Source organism: Neomonachus schauinslandi, chromosome 16 (assembly GCF_002201575.2).
Source record: "Neomonachus schauinslandi chromosome 16, ASM220157v2, whole genome shotgun sequence".
NCBI lineage: Eukaryota > Metazoa > Chordata > Mammalia > Carnivora > Phocidae > Neomonachus > Neomonachus schauinslandi.
This window is the reverse complement of record NC_058418.1, coordinates 45,310,512-45,331,568: the sequence shown is the minus strand read 5'-3', so window position 1 is coordinate 45,331,568 and position 21,057 is coordinate 45,310,512. Positions and strand designations below refer to the sequence as shown.

At 39.8% G+C, this 21,057-nt stretch overlaps 2 protein-coding genes across 3 annotated transcripts in view; one reads left to right on the top strand and one right to left on the bottom strand.

The window, feature by feature from the left end:
• Positions 1–3,090, top strand: part of IST1 (IST1 factor associated with ESCRT-III) — a 32,933-nt gene extending 29,843 nt beyond the window's left edge. For both annotated transcript variants that reach the window (XM_021705717.1, XM_021705716.1), the window contains exon 10: positions 1,179–3,090. In XM_021705717.1, coding sequence (XP_021561392.1) covers positions 1,179–1,378 — 200 coding nt within the window. In that variant the 3' untranslated portion in view covers positions 1,379–3,090. The remainder of the gene's footprint in view (positions 1–1,178) is intronic.
• PKD1L3 (polycystin 1 like 3, transient receptor potential channel interacting) overlaps positions 1,753–21,057 on the bottom strand; it is a 58,211-nt gene continuing 38,906 nt past the window's right edge. The window contains 11 exon segments of the mRNA XM_044922060.1: positions 1,753–1,926; positions 3,168–3,240; positions 3,242–3,311; positions 3,677–3,812; positions 5,443–5,544; positions 5,981–6,191; positions 7,809–7,969; positions 8,730–8,857; positions 12,856–12,989; positions 14,123–14,396; positions 18,414–18,436. Coding sequence (XP_044777995.1) covers positions 1,753–1,926; positions 3,168–3,240; positions 3,242–3,311; positions 3,677–3,812; positions 5,443–5,544; positions 5,981–6,191; positions 7,809–7,969; positions 8,730–8,857; positions 12,856–12,989; positions 14,123–14,396; positions 18,414–18,436 — 1,486 coding nt within the window.

Sequence of the window (21,057 nt, the reverse complement as noted above, 5' to 3'; positions counted from 1 at the left end):
TTCTGTTAATGGTATCATTATTCTTTCAATCTCAAGTTCTTTATGGTCCTGCTGCTTCAACTTACGTTGTACCTAGAAATAGCAAAAAAGATCAATCTAGCTATTTTTCTATCTAGATATAGATAACATATTTTTAAGCTTGAGCATTAAAGAGGGGGCAGTAGATAAAACCATAAATGAATAGCTCAATGACTTTTCATCAAGCACGCATGCTCGTGTGATCATCTGCTCAGAAAGTAAAACACTACCAGCACTATGGAAACCAGAGGGAGGGGGATACTTTTTAAATTGGAGATCGTTTTATTGAGGTATATTTTGATGGTACTTCAGTAAAACTGGTGTAGAACATTTCCATCATCCCAGAAAGTTCTCTTATGTTCCTTTCAAGTCCATCAATCCACTCTCCACTTTGGAGGCAAACACTGTTTTCTTTTTCTTTTAAGATTTTATTTTTACAGAAAGAGAACATGAGCATGCATGGGGTAGGGGGAGGGAAAGAATCTCAGACTTCTCTCTCAGCGTGGAGCCTGACATGGGGCTCAGTCCCATGACCCCGAGATCATGACCAGAGCTGAAACCAAGAGTCGGATGCTCAACTGACTGAGCCACTCAGGCACCCCACTATTCTTACTTTCTAAAAGTAGTTGAGGTTTGCCTTTTCTAGAACTTAGATACAAATGGAAACGTACAATAGGTAGAGACGGGGATGATTTTAACTTATAAAATACAAAATGGCAGACTGGTAATTCAGATCCTACTACATCAAACAATAAGGACGTTAACATTCCTCATAAAAAATTTTTTCCCCCTGAGCCTTAAAGAGGGGCTCATTCCAACAGAATTTTAGTACCACCCCTTGGACTTTGTCGTGATGGGAGCAGACCTTTGTGAAAGGGGACAGTCTGAGTGCATGCTGTGTACCTAGTCCCAGGTACCACACTTTGAATTTCCCTTAATCTTTTTTCTCACCATAGTAAAGTAAAACAGATAGGAGTCAGCTGTATTAAGGAAATGTAGATTTAATTGTCCTGAAAATTTTTATTGACTTTTAGAATTATTTTTTAAAAACCAGTGTTTTCTCCTGTATTTTTGTTTCTGTCAAAGTGGAATATGGGCTTTGAGGATCTGAGCCACTTTTCTCTGGTTTGTAACACTGCTCCTTACCCTAATTTAATTAGGTCCTGGGCCCAAGCCGGAAGCCTCTGCAAAGCCCCCTTCCCGACCTGTGGATACCTACAACAACTTTGTACTACCGGAGTTGCCGTCTGTGCCAGACACACTACCAACTGCATCTGCTGGTGCCAACGCCTCAGCATCTGAGGACATTGACTTTGATGATCTTTCCCGGAGATTTGAAGAGTTGAAAAAGAAAACCTAGTTCTCTTCAACCAGGCAACCTCCAGGCTCTGAGATTTGAGACTCAGCTTTTTCTCCTTGTAACAAAGAATCTCCATGAAATTCGTTTTCATCTCTTAACCATCACTGAGCACACTCTTCCTCTGGGTTCTCTTCCTGTTCTAAATTCTGCTGCTTTCCAGTTCTCTGTTGCTCCTAAGAAACTAATGATTAGAGACATGAGGCCAGAGCAGCTGACCCTGGGCAGCCAAGCTTGTCCATCTCCCTTGAGTGTGAGCCCAGGTTCTCCCATCACCTGTCCTTCTGTTCCTCCACAGGGGAGTGGGAAGGTGAAAGCATTATGAGGAGAGCTGCTAAAGATGGCTGGACACAGAGAAGAAGACTTCATGAAGTCTCTCAGCCCTGTGCTGAAGTTCTAGACTTAGAAACAAACCCCTGTCGAGAGGGGTTTGTAGTGAGCAAAGGTGTGCCATGAATGGGAGAGACGGACTCTGGAAGTCCCTTTAACAGTTCTTCGAAGCTGGGTGCTCTCATTGGCTTATACACTACTCGCTGCAGGCACTGTTCTACCTGGATCCAGTTGTAGAGTTATTGGGAAAGTTGAAGGCTTCTCTTGGATCTACTGGATTCTCAGGGAGCCCTCCGTGGCCTTTTGCTTTGAGTGCTGTGTTCCCCTCTTACCAGAGGGCAGCACTGCATAAACTCCTGTTTCCCCCAGGGCATGTTCTGTTAGACTGCATTTACTGGTGAACGAAGGGCAGGTCACACACTGGGCAGAAGTCACCAAGGCTAGGGTGGGCTTCCAGTTGCCTTAACAGAAGTACTCAAGTTTCTTGGGTAGTGAGCTGGAATGCCTACAGGGGAAGTGGGGTTCCTGTTTTCATTTGAAAACTGATTTCACATAAGTTTTGGGTGCCCATAAAAAATGTGGCTGCAGTTGTTGACTACTTTCCTAGGTGGATGAGACTCTTACTATTGTAACTTAACAGTGTTCCTTTACCCCCTAGCTGAGGCCATCCTTCCCCAGAGGGATGGCTTTGGGATCAGAAGATAGGACTCTGGCTTCTGTGTAGTGTAAATATACACACCTGTTTCAAGCAACTTTAATGTTTTTGATTGGTTTGTATCTCATAGCTCAGTAGCTGATAATAAAGTTAAAAATTCTGTGCCCTGCTTTTTCCACTGGGTTGTTCAAGTGATGAAGTGCAAATTGGATTTTAGTGGAGAGTATTTTAAGCAAGTGACCCATGCTGGGCACAAGCCAGACCTTACCTGTGGTTCCTTGGGTAACGTGGATGCCTGGAGCAGCGAGGAATCCATTTCTATTTCTGTATTTAAGCCTAGATAGCCTTTGGGAGTTTGCTTCGTTAGTCCTCTGGGACAGGGCTCCCCATTAGCCAAACCTCATGCTTATATCTTTGATTTTAATAAGCTGCAGTGAGTTCACCTCTGACTCCTACATATTTCCCACAGCCATGCCGAATATATTGGTGGTAGGTGTTTGGCAGCAGAGCTGGTTTATCCTGTATCACTCTTGTAGTGTTAACCCTTTCTTGACAGTGATCCATAAACCTAAGAACTTGCTGCCATGGGGATTTTGATTCCTCAGTGATTTACAAAATTAATGGTGTATTATAAACCGGTAATTTTCTAAACTATACCATGCAAAGATAATCTTTTAATTTTTAAAAGTATTTGAGAGAGAGAGCACAGAGGGAGAAGCAGGCTCCCCACTGAGCAGGGAGCCCAACATGGGGCTGGATCCCAGGACCCTGGGATCATGACTTGAGACACTTAACCGACTGAATCACCCAGGTGCCCCCAAATAGCTCATCTTTTAAAGCCTTAGTGTTACTGCCCACTGCTGTCATGGCTGTTTGCTCACGTGTTCCGGTGCCACTGGATTCCTAGCAAACTGGAGAGCTTCTGTGGCACCACATCTGTCAGTGCATCTTCTTTCAGAGTCTATTCAAAGACAAAAGGAGAAAAGTTAGGGAATTAAAATTGATGCTAATGTTGGAGGGGAAGACTGCCAATAGATTAAAAAACTAGTGTAAACACTGTTTCCTTTAATGATTTACTGTCAGGCATTGGAGTGTTTCTGCTACTTAATAGTTGAGGACCAGCTATTTATAGGACTGCAGATGTCCTCTAAACTGGGTGTCCTATGAAAATGGTTGCCAGAGCTATGGAGACTATAAAGGGACTACGCTGCTACTGTGCATTATGTCCGTCTGTAATCTTAAGAACAGCAACAGTTGAGTTTTTCTAATGATAAAATGATGACAAGTTTATATTTCAGTTACTGAGTCGGAGTTACCTACCTTAAGGGACGTTCGTTCTTTACCAAAGGCCATGAGAATGACAGAAACAAAAAGGTTAATGATCACAAGTACCATCAAGAAGACACTGGTGAGAATCAGAAAGGATCCCAGGATTGGGTCTAAATCAATAACCTGGAAAGAGACAAAATATTTTGATTTTAAACACTGACAGTTTAACTTTTACTTTAAAAATGTAAGTTATATGCTAATGTTTGGGATATACTCACATAAAATATTTGATGGAAATTAGGGAGAGAAGCAAAACTATTAAAAAGGAAAATGCTTTTGAGTGGACAGAAGAACATGAATGACAGGCTTGATGGGTATAAAAATAGTTGACTTCAGGGCTTTCACAAGAAAACCGGTAAGTCACAGTGGCACTAAATCACTAAAATGATTTAAAGCCCATGTGAGTTTTGACACCTCTGGAAAATATAAGCACAGAAACTTGAAAGTAGCAAAAGCATATGGAAAGAATAAACATCAAAAATCATAAAAATTGTTTCTGCCATTCTAAGAACCTCTATAAACCGGAGCATTCCAATAAAATTTAACAAGTTAACCATAAAAAAACTGGCTTTTACTTTGTTTTTTGGGGGTTTTTTTGGTGTCACCTTTTCAAAGTAAGTACTGATTTTTGCCATTCTTTACTTTTCAGCATGAAGACATCATTCTCAAATACAGGACCTAGGGTGGTTTCCGTAAGAGTAGTTTACATGTTCATTTTAACAAATGATGTTTATTTTCCCTTGGTATTGGCTCATTCACTGTTGCCATTAGGGTACTGTTAAAAAACAAAACCAAACCAAAAACCAGCAACAGCCCAACAACTTAGAGGAGGAATGCTTAAAATAAACATCACTGATGGAAATCTGTATGACCAGATATTGCTTAATTTTAACTACTCTAGGTCAACCAAGTAATTTGCACCATTTTTCTTACACTAGTATACTCCATTTTCCTTCTCATTGTATTATGATTAGAGGTTTTTTTAAGTCAAAAAGGAGGTGTTAGCAAAAGCTCATTGTTTTGTTACTTCCTTAAGTGTCTTAGTATATAAAGTGTTCTAAGGGTGAAGACTTCATTCCCTAATTGAACCTAGAACTGTAGTAAGTCTTTTTCAGATCTTAGGAAGGTGAGAACTTTCCACGTTAGAAACTATGTTAAGAAACTATGTAAACTTGCCCATTTTAATTACTAACATTTGAGGTCTAGATTTTCAAAAGGTTAGACTTCATGAAAATCTTTACAATTTCACTAATTTGAATTGTAGTTTTTTCTGTCCTGATCAAATCTATATATGCTAGGGCCCCAAATCCTCATCTGGGTTTCCTATTTAATATAGAAGAGAGATTTGTGTTGGTAGTTCTTGGGGGAGAATAATAGCCTCTCTGAAATAAGCATTGATTAACTATGAACAGAAATATTGCCGTTCTTTCTGGAATTGTACCTAATTTTTTTAAAAGGCATTTTCATTGTACACTTCAAAGGGCCACTGAGAAAGCAGCAGCAAATAATACTAATCTGGCCAGGTTATGAGAGCATAAATTCAGGCCCAGCGTCCTGAAAAGAAGACTAAGAAGTGAGGAAATTGGGACTAGGTGCTTGAAAAGGGGACACATTTCTGAAAGTAATAGCCCCTCAAGCTGTATGCATAGATAGCACCAGTGTGCAGTGGTTCAGAAGGGGCTGCTGTTGTAAGCAATTCTCGCCTTGTAAACAAAATAGAATCCTGCAGGGAAGCCAGGATGGGGGTTTTCACCTCCTCGTGATGAGAGATTCCCATTAGGAAACCAACAACAGTCACGGTTGAGCTGAAGAAAGTCCGGTAGTCAGAGACGCTCCAGCCGAACAGCAGGTTAAACTGAAAAGGAGAAATACTAATTAGAGGGTAGAGAGCAGTAAGGCTGAAGTCACCTCTTTCCCCCCTGGCTAGATAAGGAGGCCAACACTGGACCAAAGGGGCTGGAAATCAAAGAAATGCCTTACTGGCCATTCAAGTCACTATGCCTTAAAAAAAATTCCTTTGTAATTACATAGCATTTTCCTATCAATTTATTTGACCTTCACATCACCCTGTGAGCTAAATTTGAGGAGATGAGACAGATGTCTGCGTTTAAGTCATACTGCTGGTTAAGGTATGGAACTACAACTAAAAACCAGCTTTCTTACTCCACTGTTTTTTCCAAAACTCATTGCCAACTTGAACTGATGGTTTTCCGTATATAGTGCTTTCTTGGGAAGCAATGTGATTCCAAGGCCACAGCATTTGGGAAAAGACACTGGGAATGAGGGCTTACAGCAATGGCGTAGCCTGTGAGCAGGATCAGGATGGCCAGCAAGAAGCCCACCACCTCGTCCCAGGCTTTGCTGAGTGTTCTACCGATGACCTGCAGCCTGGGGTGATGGTGCAGCAGGTTCCACAGCTGAACAATTGCCAACAGAACCAGGAAGCCGATGAGGTGAACGACTGCTGAGTTTACTTTTATTGCCTCATAGGAGCTGATGAACCTGTACCAAGGAAGGCCGACAGTTACTCAGCTGGTGTCTGCCATCCATTTCTCCAGTGCTTCCCCTGCTCAAGTGTAGCAGCTCTGTGAGTCCCATTAGGTCAAATACTTGTTGATGCAAGAACTCTCCTTTCCAGTGTGGCCTCCAGTACTTGTGGATGTGAGAGCATTGGCCAGAGGCCATGTATTTGGTTGGGAGATCTTAAGAAACCCTGAAATACAACCCCCAGCAGATTACTCAAAATTCATTCTGCAAATCAAGGCCAGCCTCCTCCGCTGCTCTGGTTTGAGTTAAATGCCCAGTCTCGAGAGGAGTTAGCCTCATGAGATGTGCCATTATGCTAGTCTGTTTTCTGTAGCACTCTAATCCTATATTCTCTGGGGGTAATTGATCTCATAGGTGTAAGAGTGCTAAAAGTAGAAAGATGATTGATAGGGACGCCTGGGTGGCTCAGTCGGTCCTGGGATGGAGTCCTGCATCAGGCTCCTTGCTCAACACGGAGCCTGCTTCTCCCTCTGCCTGCCACTTCCCCTGCTTGCGCTTGGTCTGACAGACAAAATCTTTTTTTTTTTTTTTTTTAAGATTTTTTATTTATTTGACAGAGACACAGTGAGAGAGGGAACACAAGCAGGGGGAGTGGGAGAGGGAGAAGCAGGCTTCCTGCGGAGCAGGGAGCCCGATGCGGGGCTCGATCCCAGGACCCCGGGACCATGACCTGAGCCGAAGGCAGACGCTCAACGACTGAGCCACCCAGGCACCCTGACAAATAAAATCTTAAAAAAAAAAAGAGATGACTGATAAACTAGAAGTGAGTGTTATGTGTGAAACATATTCATAATCTTGTGTTGCAGCAACTAGGTTACGTGGAAAGACTCCCACAGATAGAGCAAATTGGCACTTGATCACAACTGCTTTAGTGTCTAAGACCTAGGCAGTGCCATATGGCAAGATGGACCTCAACTGTCAACATCATTTAAACTGCACACACTGTCCCTGCATAAATGGCCCTCTGTAAGGATGACCTGAGATATTTTCTCATTACGTAGATCAGCAGTCCAGACTACTGGCCACTGAAAAAATAAAGTACCACGTGGCAATACTTGGTCTGGGAAATAGATGCTCTTCCCCATGGGAAAGACCACAGAAGGTGTCCAAAGGGGCACCAGAATGTCTCTTAAGTATGGATAAGCTAATGGATGGACATCCCTACCCAGAAAGCAACCCCCTTTGGTTTTAAAAAATGCACTGGGTTGTGGTTTTACTTAAAGGATGATCATTTGTCATGCCTCAGCCTTTAGTCTTTGGCCAGGGTGCAAAATAGGACTAATTCCAGGTCCTTGCTATATGAAATTTAAATGCATTACCCTTGACAAGTACATACCTAAGTATTATGAAGGCAGAAGAGATTTTCAATGTGATAAGCAGTATAAACAGTTTCTTAATTATTTTCTCAGTTGTGGACATTCATCTGAGTTCTCTATTTAACTCTGGTATTATACAATATAGGTCTGATAGAGCAGTGGAAGAGGAAGGAGAGTTTGAAAGAATACTTGTTTGTAATCAGGAGACTTTAGACATTGAACAGGAATAGACTGTGCTCCTCAGGCTCCCTCTTACCTGTCCCGGTCATAGTGGTATTGTGCCATGTTTTTTTTATGCAGAGAAGTAAGCTTCATGTCAGGACCCAGGAGGACAAAGCTAATGAGGATTACGCTCGTGTCCAGAATGTTTCTTTTCCTAGTGAAGAACCTCCACCTCTGCTGTTTCCGCCAATGACCCTAAACAGAGACCCCACAGTCACTACTGCTTGCCTTAAAGATTAGCCAGGTCTTTCCTTAATGAAGTATTTTAACACTGGCAAAACACTAAGTTGGGGATCTGTCAAATCTAACTTGGACACAATGGGTTATGGTCTTGGATATATGGTCTAACCATATATCCAAGGGGAAGGATATACTTGCGATATATGGATATATGGTCTAACCCATTGGACACAATGGGTTATGGTCTTGCCATAGCCCCACTATGGCACGGTAGTCACTCAGCTGCTGCTTATAGAAAAGCTGGCTTTCTCTAATACAACTTGCATTGGATATACTCATTATTTCATTCTTGTTGCTTAAATTTAAAAAGGTTATCAAATTACTTATCAAGCCTGAAAATAAGATATGTTGTCCTAAGATACAGATTCTTTTATTTAAAAGAAAAAAAATTTTTTTTAAGATAGATTCTGTTTTGGTGCCATTACCTGTACTTTTGAGTACTTGCTCTGTTCATCGTATTTTCAATTCTTGCTGTTACCTTATGTAGGGATAATGCAACTGTACAAAAAAAGTAATATTCTTTTTACAGCCTTAATTCCTTAACTCTTGAAAACTGGAAGAGCTACTTGGTGGAAAGCCAGTCAGCCTTTAGCTGAATTCAGGCTCTGGAAAGGACCAAAGTCATAGCCATAATTCTTGTAATAGCTCATTGTGGAGCTCCCCTGATGACATGGGAAATCTTGAGAATTTCTTACATCTGACGCTTTCAATTCACCTGTACAAAGGCACAGTAACAGACTAGTAGGTAATAGATTGCTTGGTCTCTCATCTCACAAGTCAAGTCCTTCTTTGATGCCTGAAGGGAAGTTAAAGTTTCCAGTCCCAGCGAGGGGAAGAACGCACCTGAGAACAACAAAGAACACCTAGAGTCAAGAGTCTTCAAAGCTTGTGCCCTCTTCCTTTCAAGTTCTGTCTTTGAAATCAGTGCAACTGTTCCTGGATTATCTCTCTCTTTTTTTTTTTTTTTTTTTTTTAAAGATTTTATTTATTTACGAGAGAGAGAATGAGAGAAAGAGAGCATGAGAGGGAGGAGGGTCAGAGGGAGAAGCAGACTCCCTGCTGAGCAGGGAGCCTGATGTGGGACTCGATCCCGGGACTCCAAGATCATGACCTGAGCCGAAGGCAGTCGCTTAACCAACTGAGCCACCCAGGCGCCCATCTCTCTCTTTTTTTAGATTTTATTTATTTGAGCGAGAGAGCATGTGTGGGGGAAAGGGCAGAGGGAGAGGGAGAGAATCCCAAACAGACTGTGCTGAACATGGAGCCTGATGTAGGGCACAGTCTCACAACCCTGAGATCATGACCTGAGCCAAAAGCAAGAGCCAGTCACTTAACCGACTGAGCCACCCAGCTGCCCCACGTGGATTATCTATTTCAACTGTTCCTGAATCTCTACACTTCACTTGGTATTTCCTCTAGAGCTCTCATGGATATTAACTGAGATCACACATGCATAACTATTGGAGAAATGCACTGTTTGCACTAGTCAGTAGAGGGGAAGGATATACTTGCGATCCTACCTCGAGGGTACTGTCTGTGACTTCACAGCTGTTAACAGGTGTTGCCCTTGCCAAGCGAGAACAGGTGCAGAGATGCACCGACTAGTTGTACTCTTGCCATATGATGTTTGGTAGAGAACTGATGACTGCAATGTAAAGTGTGGGGAGAATGGAATTTAAAGCTCTTTAAAATTAGTATGATTAAAGTGCTCTGAGCCATTTCAAATTTAGTTACTTTTTAAAAGTAACTGAAGTAATATCCCATGAATACTAATAGTATCCTGGGGATACTCAGACATTTATATAAGAGTAGACTAAAAAGCCTCAGATTCTACCTAGAAGGACAGTGAGACAGTTGTTTATAAAATCATGAAAGGTCTTGTGAATATAAACTTTCATAAAGCCCCAAAATATTAGAATTAAGATGTGTCCCTTATAGTAAAAAGTACATTTAAGAATAAAAGGAATTCCTACTTCACATTTTTAGCTCTTAAGACTGGGACTTGCCCATGTTTACTTCAGCCCTCTTTGTTTTTTTGTTGTTTTTTGGTAGTTACTAACAATAAAAAACCCTATGAAGACCCACAGGAAGCCTTCATGCTTCATTTAGAAGTGTAGAAGTCTACTCAAAGTATACAACTCCTGATCAGAAGTAACACCTGGTGGTAAATGGAAGGATACTAGTGGGCAAATTCTGGGGAAGAGAAGACAAAGGAAGTTTGATTAGGAAAGACTTCCTGTTAAAGGTAGGAGCATTGAATATACGAGCTTCCCTCTAATCTCATAAAATGCCACTCTAATGATAGTGACAGGATAAAAAAACAACCCAAAGAAAAAGGAGGGTAGATGACAGCAACAAACTACTGGAAGCTGGAAAACAGAAGAATGACACGGACAGCAGATTCAAGAAAGCTAAAGGCAAAGTCAGCTGTATAGAAAACCCAGAAGCAAACCCAGAAAGGCTGGAAAATGGCCGGCATTAGGTACTTCTGAATGTAAGGTCAGATGAAACTGAAAATATAACTGATCGCAAGTGTGAACATAAACAGTTAGATCCCAGATTGCCTCCCTCACCATTCACAACTAGGTATTTGCTATTCATCCTGCCTTCCACCACACTAAAACTAAAGGTTTATTACCTATTGTTGAACTAGAGAGAATCTGAAGTCAGGAGCACCAGGTCTATTTGCAAGTAGTGGTCTACTGGGAACGAATTCCGAGAAAGCTTTTTATTTTTATTTTGAGAGAGAAGAGAGAGACAGTGCTCACATGAGCAGGGAGGGGCAGAGGGAGGAGGAGAGAGGAGAGAATCCTAAGCAGGCTCCAAGCTCAGTGCACAGCCCAACTCAGGGCTCTATCTTAGACTCTGAGACCATGACCTGAGCTGAAATCAAGAGTCAGACACTTAACCGACTGAGCCACCCAGGCGCCCCTAAGAACAAGTTTTTATACTGCATGGTGAGATGCCTCCCAGCCCCTTTTCTCAACAGGCTCTGAGAGGTCTAAAAGGCAGACATCCTCAAAGCAGGAGTTTGGAGGGTCCCTCATTGTGAAAACTGTCCGAAAGACATTGATAACAGTCGACAAGCTCTTTCCATGAACAAAGAGCTTCTAACTAGTATTTATTTGCTTTTTACTGTCTCTGTCTTCAATATGAAAAAACAGCCACATACTGAACCTCAACACTAAAACTGGAGACCAAATAAAAATAAATAAATAAAAGAAGTTCAGAGGCATTAGAGAAAGTGAAAGAGCAGGAGGAAAAAAAAAGCCTGTAACATTCTGAGAGAGTTAAAAGAGGATACCGTGTCCATAAAAGAACAGGATACTATGAAAAAAATATTGTGAGGACAAACACAATTCTTGAAAATTAAATTATCAAGATGAATACTTCAAATTTCAAACCACTTATTAAATTGGTCTCCCAGAAACTAGAAGAAAAAGATGGAAAAGCAAAAATAAGAAAAATCAAAGGATCAGTCCAGGCATCCCAGTGTCAAAATGTCAGGAATACCAGAAAAAGAGAACAGAGAAAATGGAGAAGAAATTAATAGAAATCTGTGAGAAAATTTCTCAGAACCTAAGGACACATTTCCAGGTTAAAGGACTCACCATGAGGAGAGAGAAAGTTCTAAAAACTTTTGGGAGTTGGGGGCATCATCCTTTTTTTATTTTTTTTTATTTGACAAAGAGAGCACAAGTAGGCAGAGCGGCAGGCAGAGGGAGAAGGAGAAGCAGGCTTCCCAATGAGCAGGGAGCCCGATGGGGCTCGATCCCAGGACCCCAAGATCGTGAGCCGAGCCAAAAGCAGACACTTAACCCACTGAACCACGCAGGTGCCCCCATCATACTTCTGAACAACAACATGAGAAGCTAGAAGGTAATGGAGCTATACTTTTCAAAATTCTGTAAAAACAACGGTATCCAGAATAATTAGCAATCAAGTATGATGGCAGATAAGAACATTTTTGGACCTTGAAGGCTTAAAAAAATTTACTTCTTCTGCACCCTTGTAGTAATTTCCTGGAGGATATGCTCCAGCCAAATGAGAAAGTAAACCCAGAGAGGAAAACATGGGATTCAGGAGAAAGAAGATCCAGCAGAGGAGAGATGTCAAGATAATCCCCAGGATGATAGGGAGAATCCAGGATGAGCGCTGTACAGCAGACCCAGAGAATAACCAATCTGAATTGTACCAAAAGGATGGAGGGCCCCAGAGAGGGCCTTTTATCTTTTAAAAGATAAAATAATAGGTTGCTTGATACTTTTTGAACAGAATGAGATTTTTACTTCTAGGAGGAGTTTGCAAACCAATGCAAAACCAAGCAAATGAAATAAAGGTAATTATGAACTCTAAGGAAAATGTTGTAGAAAAAAAGAAATTGTAATACTTTACATGGCTCATCTTTGAGAAATCATTTAGATAATCACAATAATGGAAATAAATATTAAACTAACCATAAATTATTACTATATTGGGAGAACAAGGAAAGAGAAAAGTGTGTGTGTGTTATGTGTGGGTTTAAGAAAGTTAAATGCTCATCATCATAGGAAGAAATAGATAATATCTAAAACTGAAAATTCATGAAATAAGTAGTAAGCATGTTAATTTTTAAATTTCAAAGAACCCGTTAAAAAAGCTGGAGGTAGCTGTCTCTAGGGAAGGGGAGTGAGGTGGGGAGGAAGAGAGGACTGCTAGTTTTTGCCTTGAACTACTTAACTTTTTAAATTATATTTAATACTTTAATTAAAATACTGTCTTTTAATGGTATAAAATAAAGAAACTGAGCCTTCTCCAGAAATACCCAGGTCAGAGAGAGAAGACAGAAGAGACCTTCGTACTCACATTGTTGGACTCCAAAATCAGGGTCACTACACAGAACAGGTTCACATTAGCATTGAACACCACAAATTCCACAAAGAGGCTTTTGGTACAATGGTCAAGCCAGTGGCTCTGTTCAAGATGCTGCAGAACTCTGGGAAAACAGAAGGACAGGGTCAGCTACTTTCTCCATTCAATCCTGCAAAGGAGAAAAATGCCCTGGCATTTCCAGTATCACATACCAGTTGCAAAGCTACATTTCCAAATATTGTTTGCCTAGGAAGTATTATTACTAATGCCCAAACTTCCATTAGTGTTAGTTAACACAAATATAAATTTAGAAGACTATAAAGATGAAAGTTTTCATAATAGCATTCACATCAGGGTTAAATGTTCAAGAAAACATATTTGGCGTTTAACATCTAGGGTAGAATTATTTTATGTCAGCTATCTCTATTACTCGACTTCTACTTCTAAATGTTAAATGCCACTCTATTTATTTTTTAAGATTTTATTTATTTGGTAGAGAGAGCATGAGAAAGCACAAGCAGGGGGAGCTGCAGAGGGAGAGGGAGAAGACGACTCCCCGTGTTTTTGAGTAAATTCTTGCTGTAGATTTAAATGAAGAGATACTTTAAGCCTTTTCATATACAATGATTAAAATTCTTATCACATACACATACAAAAACACTCTAAACTCTCTGGAAATTTGACTATGAATTTTGGACTGATTATGGTTCATGAAGGGCAATGCTTCCTCTTAAATTTGAAGATACAGTTTGCCTAAACTAGAGATACCTGAGTTGAAACTGCTAGGTGTTTTCCCAGATGAGGAAAAAAAAAAATGAGTTTTGGCAAATTGCCAAACCAAAAACATACCTATGGTTTGAGGTTGAACAAGGAATTTTTTTTTTTTTAAGATTTTATTTATTTGAGAGAGAGAGAATGAGAGACAGAGAGCACGAGAGGGAAGAGGGCAGAGGGAGAAGCAGACTCCCTGCCGAGCAGGGAGCCTGACGTGGGACTCGATCCCAGGACTCCAGGATCATGACCTGAGCCGAAGGCAGTTGCTTAACCAACTGAGCCACCCAGGCACCCTGAACAAGGAATTTTTAAACTAAAAGATACATTTCCTTAAAAGTCTAAGAAGTGTCACAGACAAGGGCGAGTAGCATTATGGCAGGTGTAACTGTCCTAAGAAGGGACACATCCTGGTTCTCTTGTCCAGGGTTCAGGCTTGCTCACCTGATTGCAGTACGTGAGCTTCTTCCAAGTCTCACAACATACCCTCCTCCTGAGTAAGTGGCAAATTCCCCTTGGATAGGATAGCCACCAAGCATCTCTTGATTCTGATAATGCCAAATGCTGTCTGATTTTGTGATGTTTGTATCAGGGGGGCCCCAGTTTACTCCATAGTTCTCTGTATCCTCCTGATCTTGGGGAGATGGCTTTGCTTGTTCTTGGGGAGACACTCCAGTTGGAAGGAATAGGGCACTGGGAATGCGAATCTGACGAAGCAGAACATTGCCCAAAAGAAAGGAGTTCCCATCAGTAATAAACCCTAACAAAAAGAGTACAAGAAACCGTTTTTATAAATGCTTCATTAAATTAGTAACAGAAAATGCACATTTTCACCACTATTTTAAAAAATATATTTGGAATTTCTAGCTAATGCAACCAGGTAAGAAAAAGAAATAAGAGGCATAAAAATAAGGAAGTGAAATGATTGTAATTTCTAAATGATACATAGATGCTCTAGATAAATCATGAGAATCAACTGAAAGGCATCAGCAAGATGGTGAAATAGGAGGTGCCCTGCTTGCATCTCCTCTCGGCAACAGTAATTTGGCAGCCATCCACAGACTAAAGTGCCTCTGTGGGAGCCTTGGGATCCAAGGGAATTGTGAAACACTGGTGGAGTCCAAGACTGACAAAGGCCATTCTGAGAAGGCAGGTCCATGCCCAGATGGCTGACTCACCAACTGTGGTCCTGACAACAGACCCAGAAATAGTTCTGTCCCCCTGTGGACTTGGCTACAGCACCTTTTGGTCTTGGTCCTGTCAGCAGCACCATACAGCAAGGGACCCAGGAGTCACTTCTGCCTGTGTTTCAGATAACAGGCCTGCAGACCTTAGTTCTGAGTGCCAGTCCCTCTCAGCCACAGTCCAAAAGTCCCTGGAGGCAAGCTCACCAAACTCTGTCTGTAGATCCTGAAATAGCCCTTAACTGGACTCCAGCTTCTCTTGGTTATGTAAATGAGCAGACCAGCTAGTCCAGAGACTTGTCAGTGCTCCTGGAGACAAGCCTACCAACCTTGTCTGACTTCAGATCCTGAAACTTCTAACTTGGCTCCAGGCCATCCCAGCCATGGTCAGGGAGCAGTTCTGGTGGGGGACACACTTATCCATCCCTCCAGAACCAGGTCTGTAGACACTGGTCTTGGCTGTGGATCCTGAAGAGCCTGGAGACTCAGTTCTAGTCCTTCTCAGCCACAGCCCAGGGCTCATTCTGCCTGCCCAGGGACCTATCCAGTGACCCAGCAGGAGCCCTCTCAGAAATCTGGTGGGAGCCACACTCATTCTTGCAGCTGGTAATAGGCCTGCTCTACTCCAACCCTCGCCCCAATGCCAGCCCCACTGAACAAGGTTCTGCAGTCAATCCTGTCCACCCAGAGACCAGACCAGATCCACAGCCATCTGAGCCCCTGGTAACAGGCCTACAAATTGTGGACCCCATTGTGGACGTAACAACTGCCACATGACCTGGCTCCATCCCAGATCAATTTAGATTCTGGAGGTAATCTCATGAGCCTGGGGAACTGACAGGAGAAGGTCTTTACTTGCCAAAACCAGTCTGTAAAGACTGGAAAGGGTGTTTGCTCCTTCACATGCAAAAAACACCAATGAAAGACTATATGGATCACAAAGAATCAAACATGACACCATCAAAGGAAACTAATCAAGTTCCACTAAATGACTCCAAAGATATGGAGATCTGGGGACTGCCTCAGAATTCAAAATAATCTTCTTAAAGAAACGCAGTGAAATGCATGAGAACACAAATAAATGAAATCAGGGAGACAATGCAGGAACAAAATGGTAATTTTAATAAATAAAAACCATTAAAAACAACTAAACAGAAAATCTGGAGCTGAATAATTCAATGATAGAACTGAAAAATTCAATACAAAGCTTCAACAGTAGACTTGATCATGCAGAAGAAAGAACCAGTGAAGCTGAGGATAGGTCATTTGAAATTAGCCAATTCAAGGAACAATGACAAAGAGTGAAGAAAGCCTATGTCAATTCTGGACACTGTCAAAAGAACAAATATACCTATCATGGGAGTCCCAGAGCAGGAGGAGAGAGAAAGAAGCAGAAAGCTTATTTAAATAAACAACAGTTGAAAACTTCCCAAATTTTGTAAAGATATAAACATCTAGGTACATGAAGCTCAAAGGATCCCAAGTCAGATCAACCCAAAGAAGAGTACTCTGAGATACATTACTGTTTATCAAATTGTTAAAAGTCAAAGTCAGAGGATTCTGAGAAAAGCAAGAAAAAAACAAAACAAAACAACTTTACACACACACAGAAAACCTCCCAGGCTATCAGATTTCTCAGCAGAAATCTTGCAGGCCAGAGGGAGTAGAATGATATATTCAGAGTGCTGAAAGAAAGAACAAAAAACAAAAAACAACCCAAACTACTATAACCAACAAAACTGTCCTTCAGAAGTGAAGGAGAGATAAAAAAACATTCCCAGACAAACAAAAGATTAGGGAGTTCATCACCACCAGATCTGTCTTACAAGAGATGCTAGAGGGAATTCTTTTAGCTGAAAGGAAAGGATGCTATGTAACAACATGAAAATATAAAAGTCACTGGTAAAGATAAATAGATAGTCTAATTCAGAATTTGGTAATACTGTAATGGTGTGTAAGTCACTTTTATCTTTAGTATAAAAGTTAAAGACAAGAGTGTTAAAAATTACCACTACAATAATATGTTAATGGATGACAGCATAAAAAGAAAGGCAGTTTGACATCAATTACATAAAGCGCAGGGAAAGGAGAAGTGTAGAGTTTTGTTTTTTAATGTACAGGCAGCACAATCGTGTTTATTTTTATTTTTTTTTTAAGTAATCTCTATGCCCAATGTGCTTGAACTCACAACCCTGAGATCAAGAGTTGCATACTACTGACTGAGCCAATCAGGCACCTCAAAGTGCAGAGTTTTTGTATGTGATTAACAGTAAGCTGTTTTCAGCTTAAAACAGACTGTTGTAAGATATTTTACATAAGCCTTATGAGAACACTAAAGCAAAATCTTTAATAAATGCAAAAAAGATGAAGGGAAGGGAATTAAAACATACCACTACAAAAAGTAAATCACAAAAAAAGGTAGCAAGAGAATAAAAGAGGAACAAAGGAACTGCAAAACAATCAGAAAATAAAGTGCCAATAGTAAGTTCTTATCAATAATTAAATGTCAACAGATTAAATTCTTCAATAAAAAGACAGAATGACTGAATGGTAAAAATACAAGATCCAATAATATACTGCCTATAAGAGACCCACTTTAATTTTAAGTACACACACAGGCTGAAACTGAAGGCATGGAAAAAAAATATTCCATGCAAATGGCAACCAAGAAAGAGCAGAAGTAGCTCTAACTTTTAACAGATAAAATAGAATTTCAGCTAAACTCAGTCACGACAGACAAGGAAGGTCATTTGTGGTAAAGTGATACAGGGCTCACTTCATAAAGAGGACAAAACAATTGTAAATATATATGCACTCAACACTGGAACATCTAAATATGTAAAGTAAATGTTACCTGATCGAAGAAATAGACAGCAATACAGTAGTAGTAGGGGACTTCAATACCCTACTTTCAACAATGGATAGATTGTCTAGACAAAATCAATAAGGAAATGGCAGACTTGTTAACACTATGGGCCAGATGGACCTAAAAGATATATACAAAACACTCCATTCAACCAGAATACACATTCTTCTCAATCGCACATGGAACATTCTCCAGGATAGGTCCTATGTTGGGCCACAAAGCAAGTCTTAAATTTAAGGAGACTGAAAGCATATATATCAGGTATCTTTTCTGACCACAATGGTGTTAAATTAGAAATCAGTAACGGGACACAAATTGGAAAGTTCACAAACACATGGAAATTCAACAACACACTTCTGAACAATCGATGGGTTTAATTAGGAAATTAAAAAGTACCTTGAGACAAACAAAAATGGAAGTAAAACGTCATACCAAACTTATGGGATGCAGCAAAAGCAGTTTAAAGAGGGAATTTTATAGCAATAAACACCTATTTTATGAAAAAAGATCTCAAATAAACAAGCTAACTTTGGTCTTCAAGGAACTAGTAAAAGAAGAACAAACTAAGCCCAAAGTTAGCAGAGGGAAGGAAATAATAAATATTAGAGCAGAAATAAATGAAATAAAGACTGAATAGAAAATACAAAAATAAAAATGTTTTGAAAGATAAACAAAACCGATACACCTTTAGACTAAACCAAGAAAAAGAGGACTCAAATAAAATTACTAATTAAAGGGTAGACATTAACACTGGTAACACAAAAACAAAGGATTATAAGAGACTACCATGAACAATTGTACACCAACAAACTAGACAACTTAGAAGAAATGGATAAATTCCTAGAAACACACAACTTATTAAGTCTAAATAATGACAAAATAGAAAATCTGAACAGACTAATAACAAGTATGGAGACTGTAATAAAAAACTTCCCAACAAAGATAAGACCAGGACCAGATAGCTTCATGGGTGAATTCTACCAAACGTTTAAAGAAGAATTAATATCCATCCTCAAACTCTTCCAGAAAATTAAAAAGGAGGAAACTGTTCAAAATTCATTTTATGAGGCCAACATTATCCTCATACCAAAACATACAAGAAAAGAAAATCACAGGCCAATATCCCTGATGAGCACAAATGCAAAAATCCTCAACAAAATGCTAACACATGAAGTTCAAAAGTATGTTTAAAAAGATCATACGCTGTAACCAAGTGGGATTTATCCCTGAGTTGCAAGGATGATTCAACATACACAATTCAATAAACATGATACACCACATTAGCAGAATGAAGGATTAAATTATATGATGATCTCAAAAGATACACAAAGAATATCTGACAAAATTCAACATCCTTCCATGATAAAAACTGTCAACAAGTTAGGCACAGAAGGAATGCTCCTTAACATAATAAAGACCATGTATGTCAAGCTAACATCATAATTGTGAGAAGCTTAAAATCTTTTCTTCTAAGATCAGGAATAAGACAAGGGTACCTACTCTGGCCACTTCTATTCAACATACTATTGGAAATCATAGCCAAAGAAATTAGGTAAGAAAAAGAAGTAAAAGGAATCCAAATTAGAAAGGAGAAACTAAATTGTCTGTTTACAGATAACATGATCTTATATACAGAAAACCCTATAGACCACCAAAACAACAACAAAAAAAGACAAACCCGTGAGAACCAATAAATGAGTTTAGTAAAGTTGCAGGATATAAAATCAGTACACAAAAATCAGCTGCATTTTGTTACAATGACAATGAACTACCAATGAAAAATAAAGAAAATAATCTCGTTTACAAGAGCATCAAAAAGAATAAAATACTTAGGAGTAGATTTAACTGAGAAAGTGAAAGATCTGTACAATGAAAACTGTAAGACACTGATGAAAGAAATGAAGACATGAATAACTGGAAATATCCCATGTTTATGGGTTGAAAGAATATTGTTAAAATGTCCATACCATCCACAGTCATCTACAAATTCAGGGCAATCCCCATCAAAATTCAATGGCATTTTTTTTTCCCCACAGAAATAGAAGAACAATCCTAAAATTTGTATGAACCCCACCCAATACGCCAAATGGACGAAGTAATCTTGAGAAAGAAAAAGATGGAGGCATCACACTTCCTAATGTCAAACTATACTATGAAAGCTACAGTAATCAAAACTGTATGGTATTGGCATAAAAACAGACACACAGAATGGTGGAACTAAATACAGAGCCCAGAATTAACTCATGCATATACGGCCAACTAATCTATGACAAGGGTGCCAAGTAGATACAATAGGGAAAGACAGTCTCTTCAACAAATGGTGCTGGAAAAACTGGATACCTGTATGCAAAAGAATGAAACTGGACCCTTTCCTTATGTGACATACGACCATCAATTCCAGATGGATTACCAACTTAACTATAAGACCTGAAACTGTAAAACTCCTAGAAGAAAACAGGAGCAAAGCTCCTTGACATTGGTCTTGGCAGTCCTTTGGAGAGGACATATATCAGTATATATCTGCATGCTCTCTCTCTCTAAAAGCAAAAATTAACCAAATGAGACTACAACAACTAAAAACTTTCTGCACAGTGAAGGAAACCAACAAATCAAAAAGGCAAACTATTAAACGGGAGAAAATATTTGCAAATCATGCATCTAATAAGGGGTCAATATCCAAAATACATAAGGAACTCACAAAACTGAATACCACACAAATGAACCCAAATAACCGATTTAAAAATGGGCAAAGGACCTGAATATACATTTTTTTAAAGAAGAAAAATGGCCAACAGTATATGTAAAAATCACTAACCATTAGGGAAAAGCAAATCAAAACCACAACGAGGTATCACCTCACACCATTCTCTGGGATCATGACCTGAGCCGAAGGCAGATGCTTAAAGAGTGAGCCATCCAGGCGCCCCAAGGGTCTGCAATTTTAAGTATGATGGGAATCTATCGGGAGGTTTTGAACAGAGGAAGAATACAGATTTATGTTTGAAAACAATAGTACAGGGAGGATGGAATGAAGAAGGCAAAAGCAGAGGCAAGTTTTGCCCAAATGAGAGGTGGAAAATGGTGCCTTCCTCTAGTTTTGACTTGCATTTTCTCATGAAGGCACTTGCAAAGCCTTTCATCTATTCCATAGCTCTGGGTATTGTTTGAAAACACCGGTTTTCACTGGGCTTTGGGGAATGTGGGTAGACTCAGACATTGCTCATGGGAGTGTTAATTGGTATAATAAGGAGAAGACTGGAAATACCTTTTAAAATTAAGAATGTATACACACTTTAGCACATTCAAGATATTCATCTTGCAGATATATCTGCATGTTCTCTCTCTCTAAAATAAATAAATAAATCTTGAAA